This window comes from Aulonocara sp. 'chitande type north' Nkhata Bay, linkage group LG3, assembly GCF_057382095.1.
Source record: "Aulonocara sp. 'chitande type north' Nkhata Bay isolate Kocher_YH1m ecotype deep benthic linkage group LG3, A_spYH_male_GT1.1, whole genome shotgun sequence".
Classification (NCBI taxonomy): domain Eukaryota; kingdom Metazoa; phylum Chordata; class Actinopteri; order Cichliformes; family Cichlidae; genus Aulonocara; species Aulonocara sp. 'chitande type north' Nkhata Bay.
Window position 1 is genome coordinate 51,926,314 of NC_141346.1, and position 10,175 is coordinate 51,936,488.

Genomic DNA, 10,175 nt, shown 5'->3' on the forward strand with positions numbered 1-10,175 from the left:
ACATTTGTAAATCATGTAGTTATTTCTTTGAATCTCCTTGAAATGGCTGCAGTCTTATCTTGTTATATAGATGTTTTTGTAGTTTCATACTGGTTAAATTGGAGCGATTCCCACTTAGGAACTGCATTTGTGATTTCACCTGTATGGCATACTGTAAATGTATGCTCTTTCTGCTGCTGTGGCTCAGGTGGTAGAATGGTTTGTCGGCCAATTGAAAGATTAGTTACCCAGGTATTCCTGTCCACATGCTGAAGCATCCTTCTCCATGACACTGAACCATGAGTTGCCTCCAATGTATCCATCACAGTGTGACAGAGTTACAGAGTGTTAATACTAGAAGAATCCTTAGTGAAGATAAAAGTGTTCTCTGAATATGCTTCATTAAATGTATAAGACTTCTTGTCAGGGGGCTGGGTCTCTGACCCACCATTTTTGAGTTATTTTGTATTTTGTTGGTTTTTTTGGATTACTTATGAGATAATGTTAAGTTCTGAGGTTTTTATTAGTTCATCTTAGTTGAAGTTTAGTCTAGTTTAGGTTATTGTCAATGTCTCCTTGTTTTTGAGTCTTTTTCCGTTTGCCATGTGTTACCTCCTTGTCTCTGTAGGTTTCCCTTGTGTCTCTCTCCTCTGTGTCCCTCTCCCTCTCCGTGTCTCTTGTATCAAGCTTGTGTGTCCTAGTTCATGTCTCTCCTTGTTTCCTGTTTTATTTTGAAAGTCTTGTTTCCATGTTCATTGTGTTTAATTTTGCTTCCCCTGTGGCGTCATGATTATTTGTGCCAGTGTTCAGTCCCAGTTTAGGTTTAGTTTCGCCCTTATTTCGCCTCGCCTTGTTGTTCTCTTTTCTTGTATTAGCTGTGATAAAGGGTCGCTTTTTGTTGAAACATCAGGTTATTTCTCCGGTGTCTGCTTTTGGGTCCACTCCACAAACACACCAGCGCGCCCGGCTGTGACACTTCTAGAAAGATGCACTTTGAGTGGAAATTACCAGCCCATCTACTTTTTAGTGGGGTGGATTCATTGATAATATTCCACAAATTTCACAAGACAAAAAAGTGGTAATTATTTTTCCTTTGTGATTTTCAGGTAATTAACCAGCACATCCATTGATAATCACATAAATCTATTTCAGTCAGACAACTCAGGTTTAAATTAGATTTATTACAGCAGCAGATGCCCCAAACTAACGACTCCTTACAAAAATGTTTGATATAGAGATTCAAACATGCGATGCAGGACAGCAGCAGCACTGACTGCCAGTTTGAGAGGATGTGTGTGAGGAATTGGCCCGTTTGTGCTTTATCTGGCTTTGTCACACATACGTACTGGAGGACAAATGCCATTCACCTACTCCATCCACAAATGACAGTAAAGTAAATTGACAAAGAAATCAGGCCTTTTAACCATTGGTGTACAGCCTACCTACAGGGGAAACAGAATATTCACTTTTATTATAACTAGGATGAAATACAGCTATTCAATTATTTCAATTTAATTCAATTATGACTAAATCATATTTGCTACAAGAGATCCAACTACTTACCTGGGTCAGTTCTGTCATATTGATCATATTACAGGTGTGCTAATTGAAGAGTGAAAAGTGTTTATTCATGTATTGAATAGTAATGCAGAGAAACACTCAAACATTTTGTCATGGTCTGGGTGGGTACCTGCAGGTCTCTAACGGCGACTCCTCCTCCTTTGGGCGGAGTTCGGTTGCTCCTCCCTGGCTGACCACCTGTGAGCAATTATTCCAGCAGTATATCAGACCTGCGCACTCAACTGTTCATCGCCTGAGTATCTGCTATCCCCATGTTAGTCAAGTGGAGCATTATTGCCCTGTCCAGAACCCGTGTGATGACTTACCTGTTCTTCTTGTTCTCAGAGGTAGCACCTGGAGTGGAGGTCTTGTCTCCCTCATTCTTGCTTTCCTGGACCTGGGCCGCTTGCTGCTGATACGACGTTGCCTGCCGGCCCACCACTCACTTGCCTGCCTCCCCACGTCTCGACCGCTTCCGGGCCTTCCGCCCCACCTGTCTCCTCCACCTGAAACCAAGTAAGGCAACTTAGTTTAACTGTGGAGGATCGTTGGTTGTCTGCTGGATCCCACTGACCGTGATCTCCTCTCATTCCAATGCCCCGGCCCCTACGTAGTCCTGTTTCCACCTCCCTGCTGCCTCTGCTGTTCAGCTGTCTCCTAGAGGTGTCTAGGTCACCCTTAGTTATCTTAGATTATCCTACGCGCCACTAGTGTGGTGGCGTCATTTTTGTTTTGCTTGTGTTTGCCTGGGGGCGGAAATAAATCCTTTGTTCCCTTACCGTCTCGCTTCGGGTTGGTTTCTGCACCTGTGTCCATCTCTGTTCCCTCGTGCCACTGGGCTGTGACACATTTAGTCTAAAGAGCTTGGAAAGAAAAGCGTCTGGACTTTAAGTTGCCTGAATATGTTTCACCTCTCATTCAAGAAGGTTCTTCAGTTCTAGGGTCAATTGGTGGCGAGTGCCAGATTAAAGCTCTCTAACTAATCACATGAGCCAAGGTGTGAAAACGGATATAGGTCACAATCAGCCAAGGCTTCCGGTGAACCCGCTGTGAAGCCTAGTCCAACCCTATCATGTCATTTCCTGAGGTCAAAAGGCCCGGGATGTGAGTGGGTGTTAAGGCGTCTAGGAAGGGATCTTTTAACTGGTTTATAGATGGCAGACGGTTGGTGTCGTAAACCACTACCTCTGTTCAAAGATGGTCGTTGACAGTGGATATTGATGGCTTCTTTCACTCCTTTCAAGCCAAGTCCATACACTTTTCTTTCGAAGCTCCATAGACTACGACGACCTGGATCACTGAGAACCTTCACAGACACTTAAACATATAGCAGTTCTAGAAGTGCAGGGATGTTTTTTTTTTGTAAGCCAGTGACCATATTTGCAAAAGACAGTGGTGCCATGTTACAAGCTTGGTTAGTAATTGATAAACTTGTGGCAGAGGTGTGGTCTCTAGCTCCGCTGCAGAGCAGAGGTGTTGCAGTGGGCTCAGGGGCTGTGCCAGGTACGCTGATGGGGCAGGTGGAGATAATTGTGTTAGCAAGGCCTCCTTCCTTTTAGTGAAGCTGGCGACCTGAGATGAAGGTATGTCGAGTGTTTAGTCAGCTGCAAAGCTGACTGCCAGGAAAAGATATTTGTGCCCAACCACAAAGGAACATTTCTGTGCACTAAATAAAAAAAAAAACCCAAAACAGTCACCTGAATGCTGTGTGGGGTCCAGTTCTTTCTCAAAACTGTCAGGGTAAAATGCACAGATAGCTAAACAACAGGGAAATAGAATGTACATCATCATCAACTAGTGTACCACACAGCAGATCACTTTTTTTTTTTTAATCAGATAATTAAAAAATAGAAAGGGAGAAGAGTAAAAAAAATAAAACGGTCACCAAAATCCCCCAGCAACACAGTTTGTAGAAGTTTAATTCAGCAACTCTAATTAGTGGAAGTGAGGCCTGTAGACAGTGAATAATGTTTTGTCAGAAGTGTCACTTACTAAGGTTACTGCATTGTAATGTACTGAGCAACTTATTGGTCAAAAAAATAATAATTAAAGATACAGTACACCCAGTCAAATCCATAACCACAGAGACTCAAATACCATGATCCAACTAGTAACACTATCTCCAGATGGTCTTTTTAACACATATGTGGTGGGGCGTTCCATGCGGTGCCGTGCAGGGAAGGCGGATGCACCGGCACTGCATCTGCAATCATGACTTAAATATTGTACTGGGTCCCATGTTTGTTGTTGTTGGTGATATGTACGACTGGCAGCGGGAGAGCTCCACACAGTGAGGTAGCAGAGCGTGTTGTTGATAAATTTCAGGCTACTTGGAACCTCATTAAGATCCAACCATGAAAAATATGATTTTTTGCCATTTTTCAAGTGGTCTTAAACTTTTGATTGGGACTGTACATTGATCCTTTCGGCAGGGCTCAGATGCTGACAACACAGGGCCTCTTACCATTTTTCTGTTTAGATCGGGCTTTTCAGGCACTGGCACCTAGGCTGTGGAACTCTCTGCCATTGTCTTTACGCTGTCTAGACTCTACTGACTCCTTTAAAAAGCAGCTGAAGACATTTTTATACAAACAGGCTTTTAATTTTAACTTGTATGTCTGATCTTATTGTAAAGCACTTTGTGATTTTTATCTGTGAAATGTGCTATATAAATAAATTTTACTTACTTACTTACTTTTAGGGTTTTGTTTTTCCTGTGGGGTCATGTTCACAATGTCTTTTTTTTTTTTTTTAATTTCACTTGTAATGTTTTTTGTAACTTCAATTTATTTTTAATTTGTCTCCCGACAAAATGTTTTTTTGTAAAGCTGATGTTACTGAAGCTCAACCACAATAAAATATTTAAAAACCTTCGAACCTTGACTCTATATGTGTGTGCAAGCTCAATCCAGTGATAACGCAGATTGTGTATGCATCACTTACCTGGGAAACAACTGACACATGCAAGGTGGTGTTCTGTCCAGTCAACATACATTGTTAGATCGGCATACACATGGCACAAACTGACAGCTATGTATGTTAGACGATACATGCAAAACTGCATTTCTCTTTTCAAAGAATACATTAAAAACTGCAAAACGTGTAAATGCACTGCAAACTGTGCAGCCCTGCAATTGTTACTATAAACAACAATTTGCTTGCCCTAAAATAAACATCATTTACTTACCATTTGTCATCCGTATGCTGAACCGACGGCTTCTATTCACATGGTGGGATTACTCTACAATGTGCAAACAAGCAAGTTAATGCAATGTCCTCATCTTTTCTGACTGTTTTTTCACTAGTTTTACATTTGGCCAGGCTCAGCAGTAATACATAATGTTACACTCAACAAAAATATAAACGCAACACCTTTGTTACTGCTCCCATTCCCCATGGGATGGACGTAGAGACCTAAAATTCATTCCAGATACACAATATAACCATCCCTCCCAAACAGTGGTCACAAATCAGTCCAAATGTGTGGTAGTGGGCACATCTGCCATATTGAGATAATCCATCCCACCTCACAGGTGTGCCACATCAGGATGCTGATCTGACATCATGAGTAGTGCACAGGTGTACCTCAGACTGCCCACAACAAAAGGCCACCCTGGAATGTGCAGTTTTGTCTCACAGCAAAATGCCACAGATGCCACAAGAAATGAGGGAGCGTGCAACTGGCATGCTGACAGCAGGAATGTCAACCAGATCTGTCGCCCGTGCATTGAATGTTCATTTCTCAACCATAAGCCGTCTCCACAGGCGTTTCAGAGAATATGGCAGCACATCCAACCGGCCTCACAACCGCAGACCTCGTGTAACCACACCAGCCCAGGACCTCCACATCCAGCAGGTTCACCTCCAAGATCGTCTGAGACCAGCCACCCAGACAGCTGCTGGAACAATTGGTTTGCACAACCAAACAATTTCTGCAATAACTGTCAGAAACCGTCTCAGGGACGCTCAACTGCATGCCTGTCGTCCTCATCGGGGTCTTGACCTGACTCCAGCTCGTCGCCGTAACAGACTTGTGTGGGCAAATGCTCACATTCGATGGCGTCTGGCACGTTGGAGAGGTGTGCGCTTCACGGATGAATCATGGTTCACATTGTTCAGGGCAGATGGCAGCTGAGAATGTCCCAGTTCTTGCATGGCCAGCATACTCACCGGACATGTCACCCATTGAGCATGTTCGGGATGTGCTTGACCGGCGTATACGACAGTGTGTACCAGTTCCCACGAATATCCAACAACCTCGCACAGCCATTGAAGTGGAGTGGACCAACATTCCACAGGCCACAATTGACAATCTGATAGACTCCATGCGACGATGTGTTGCACTGCATGAGGCAAATGGTGGTCACACCAGATACTGACCGGTTCTGGGTCCCCAGACCCCCAATAGCGCAAAAAACTGCACATTCCAGGGTGGCCTTTTGTTGTGGGCAGTCTGAGGTACACCTGTGCACTACTCATGATGTCAGATCAGCATCCTGATGTGGCACACCTGTGAGGTGGGATGGATTATCTCAATATGACAGATGTGCCCACTACCACACATTTGGAATGATTTGTGACCACTGTTTGGGAGGGATGGTTATATTGTGTATCTGGAATGAATTTTAGGTCTCTACGTCCATCCCATGGGGAATGGGAGCAGTAACAAAGGTGTTGCGTTTATATTTTTGTTGAGTGTATATGCTATACTAATGGTAACATGATGTGATACATGGACTGTAAAGATTGCACAATTAGTCCAATTCCTCCAGGATGGCACATAAATACTTGCTCACTCCCAGCACAGTTTCAAGAGCAAGAAAGAGATTAGAGGAGACAGCCAGTTACTTTGGATACCTGACTGTCATTAGGTATTGGGATGAAATACTCTGACTCATTCTTAGACCTTACACTGGTGCAGTGGGTCCTGGGTTCCTCCTGGTGCACAACAATGTGAGAGTGTGCAGATAGTTCCTGGAGAATGAAGGAATTGATACCACTGACAGGCACCAACACTTGCCTGACCTCAATCCTCTTGAACATTATGTTTCAGTACTTTTGACACCACCAGGTTGCACCACAGACAGTCTGGTAGCCCAGTGATCTGGAAGAAGGACATCATCCATCATCTCATCAGGAGTATGGCCCAGAATTTTCAGGCATGCATACAAGCACATGAGGGCCATACAAAGTGCTGAGAAACATTTGAATTGCTGAAATGAAACTAAGGCAATGAGGACTAGCCTGCTGCATGCTTTTTCTTTTTCTTTATGTTGGGGGTGTCTTTGTCACTACTACTAATGCAATGGGCCATTCTGTCTGATGCTATTCTACAGCATTCTGGAGGGCCTTTCCTAGACTGGCTTTTAAATATAAGGGTCTCAGTCATCCACCGATGTGTTTCAAGGGAAAGCAAAGCAGTATGTTGGGCATTAGCTTCACTGCAAGTGCTGCAGACAGTAAGCCAGTTACAAGTTACAGGCATCCTGATTTTCCGTGATCACTCCTATAATCTCTCCTTCTCCTAAAAGGCAATGACGCCCTGGTTTTCAGCTCACAAAACATTAATATAAGAACAGGCTGAGGACTGAAGGAGTTGTGGAAAACTTTCATGACACAAGCTTCCAGAAAGATCTTGCTTTTGAATTTATGTTCGCTCATTTTTGATGCACAAGGCACTACTGAAAAAACACAGCATCTCAACCCCTTTGCTATTTATTTTCTGCCTCCTTAAGTAGCCAGTTGTTGTTTTTAGGATAATGTTTGGGTGTTTGACCAAAAATAGATGCTACCTGAAAGAAATACCAGGTAACAGTTATTTTCATACTGTTACCTGAAATGCGCTGTACCAACAGTCCATTTCAGGCAGCTAAATAATTAGCTAAAAAACATATTCCAGAAGCTACATGTTAACATAAAGAGTGAGGGGATTGCAAGGTCAAATGCCTGTCCAAACTTACCATGTTACCTTTGCTTTTATTCTCACTTCTACAATGAAAGTGAGTGGACATTTCTTTTTAGTTTTCACAGCATCAAAAAAGTGTATACAGACCTCGTTACTGTCTGCCTCCTCTGGGCAGCAGGAGAAGTGTGTCAGTCATACTGTCACAAAGAGATCGATATCATGCGAACATCCAGCAAGTGCCGGGTGCCTTAGTCTGTCTCTTTTGTAAATGTACTGAGTCTGTAAATGATGAACAGAAATAAGTTCCACTGTGTGTCCTCACTTGTGTTTACACTCTTTATAATGATCAGTTTTAGACTGAAAATATTAAAAAAGCAAACATGACACAACCATTATGGACCTGTTGCTATATCATCATATCAAAGGAAACAACCCTCTGCGTAAAATGCACAGAAGACATATTTCATCCTGGGGGCAGATCACATGACTTTGCAATGGCCAATCAAAAGCTGTCTCGTCTTTAAAGAGTGGAAAAAAGTCAAGGTTCATTTCATTTAACACAGAGGTTTGCACACGATGACACCTCCCAAATTTGTTTTCTATGTGACATGTCTGATCTTGGGAAATTTAGGTGAGTTATGATTTGTTTTGATTCCATCAGTGGTTATGACTGCTCCTCTATACACATGTGTTAATGAAATGTTTCCTGTAAAATTAATGCTGTGTCTGCGTTGTCTCATTCTCTATCAGTTCAGTTGACTCACCAGAATTTCTCCGTAACTCATAAGCAAGAGAGACGGTTTGTATCAGCTATTGTTGGTGAACACTTGACTTTACAATGTTTCTATGAAGCCAGTGATGCAACGAGGTTCTACTGGTACAAGCAGAGTCTTGGACAGAAACCAAAGCCCATCTCTACTCAGTATTTATTTAAAGCAAATGGGACTTTTCATGATGAATTCGAGAACAATCCATGCTTCACCCTGGATACAGAAATAGGGAAAAACCACTTGTATATAACAAACTTGCAGAAGTCAGACTCAGGTTCTTACTACTGTGCAAGGTGGGTTTCTTCAGTCCTAGAATTTGCAGAAGGCACTACTGTCAGTGTAAATGGTTCAGGTTTAAACATCAAAGCTTTAGTGCAGCAGTCAGCATCTGAGACCATCCAGCCAGGAGGCTCTGTGACTCTGAACTGTACAGTCTACACTGGGACCTGTGATGAAGATCATAGTGTTTACTGGTTCAAAGACTCTGGAGATTTTTACCCAGGACTCCTTTACACCCATGGAGGCAGGAACGATCAGTGTGAGAAGAACGAACAAACATACAACTGCACTTATAACCTGCCAGTGAAGAGTATAAATGTGTCTCATGCTGGAACCTACTACTGTGCTGTTGCCTCATGTGGACACATACTGTTTGGAAGCGGGACAAAACTGGACTTTGAAGGTAAATACCATTATGACTGAGCTTAGTGAAAGTTGTTCCAATTCACACTTCTAAAACCAAAAAAACTAATGGATGCAAATCTGTTTCTGATGTGTCACTTTATGCAGATAATCGTGCTTCTTTCTGGACTTTCTGGAGCGGCGCCTTTGCATTTACCTCCATCCTGAGTGTACTGCTGGCTTTCTTACTGTGTATGAGCAATAACTGTGGCTGTGAATCTTCAGGTAACAACTGTTTTGTTTTTAGCTCACAACTTCTTCTAGAACTTTGAATGTTAATATTTTTTTTTCTATGCTGCAGAGCCTCAAGCAATCCCTTCCAGAGCAGATGCAAAGGTGAGTTAATACTGTTCAGTTAGATTTTACTTAAGGAAAAATCCATCAGTGGAAATATTTTTTTTTTAATACGTTTCTTGTTTTTAGGGTTTTCAAACAGAGAAGCTCATTTTTGCTTCTTCAACTGTCAACCTGCACAACCGGTCAAGTCAGAGAGATCAGACCTGGAGTGAATGTGCGTACTACAGTGTGCAGCTACAGTGGTACAAACAACAGTAAAACTGGATGTGTTTCATTTGTTATTAAGACACAATTTTCTTCTTTTGAGATTAACTGTAGAATAAAATTCAGATTTGAACATTTCTTTCTTTCATAGATTACTTGTGCTGTTTGTGGTGTGCAGATAAAATATAATACCTGCATTTGTGGTTTCTGTTTTATTTGTTGGGGGGGGGGGCGTCATAATCACAATAACATTGTTTTGATTTTTCTGCTGGTAAATGATTTTTGTAATTTTACTGTATTCTAAATTCTTCTCTCAACAAAATGTTCTATAAGATTTTTTTGTAAATCATATGTTACTGAAGATAAACCACAATAAAAATTGAAAGACCTTCAAAGCTTGACTTTATATGTGAGTGCACGTTCAATCCAGTGATAACACAAACCCGAGTGACTGTTAGTGACAGTTAGTATCGTGTGTGTCAGAGAATTCAGCTTAACTCTAGATAATAAATAAATGTAGTTGTTCTGGTGCCAAATTAAAGAAATAAACTAGAGTTAATCTATTACCCTACACATGAATACAAGAAGAACATTCAACCTCCACACTGATTGTCCCAGTATCATATAAAAACGTCACTTTTCAAATGAAATTTTTCACTTAAAACTCTGGTTCAAATCAACTTTGAGGCTGCATAAAACATCTGCATCTAAAAAAAACATACATAATAATTTGTTTATAATTCATCATATTGAAAATGGAAGTGTCTGCTATTTGTATT

The 10,175-nt window shown here is 41.7% G+C and overlaps 1 protein-coding gene across 1 annotated transcript; it reads left to right on the top strand.

Moving 5' to 3' along the window:
• Nucleotides 1-8,020: 8,020 nt before the first annotated feature.
• Nucleotides 8,021-9,523, top strand: LOC147336114 (immunoglobulin kappa light chain-like). The gene is made up of 5 exons (XM_086285179.1): nucleotides 8,021-8,075; nucleotides 8,195-8,896; nucleotides 9,004-9,120; nucleotides 9,197-9,231; nucleotides 9,319-9,523. The coding sequence occupies exons 1-5, from the start codon at nucleotides 8,021-8,023 to the stop codon at nucleotides 9,448-9,450; spliced, it is 1,041 nt and encodes a 346-aa protein (XP_086141305.1). The 3' UTR covers nucleotides 9,451-9,523.
• Nucleotides 9,524-10,175: the final 652 nt, after the last annotated feature.

Coding starts and splice junctions, on each gene's coding strand:
- LOC147336114 (XM_086285179.1), top strand. CDS start 8,021: ATGACACCTCCCAAATTTGTTTTCTATGTGACATGTCTGATCTTGGGA. Junction 8,897..9,003: donor GACAAAACTGGACTTTGAAG/GTAAATACCATT, acceptor CACTTTATGCAG/ATAATCGTGCTTCTTTCTGG. Junction 9,232..9,318: donor CTTCCAGAGCAGATGCAAAG/GTGAGTTAATAC, acceptor TCTTGTTTTTAG/GGTTTTCAAACAGAGAAGCT.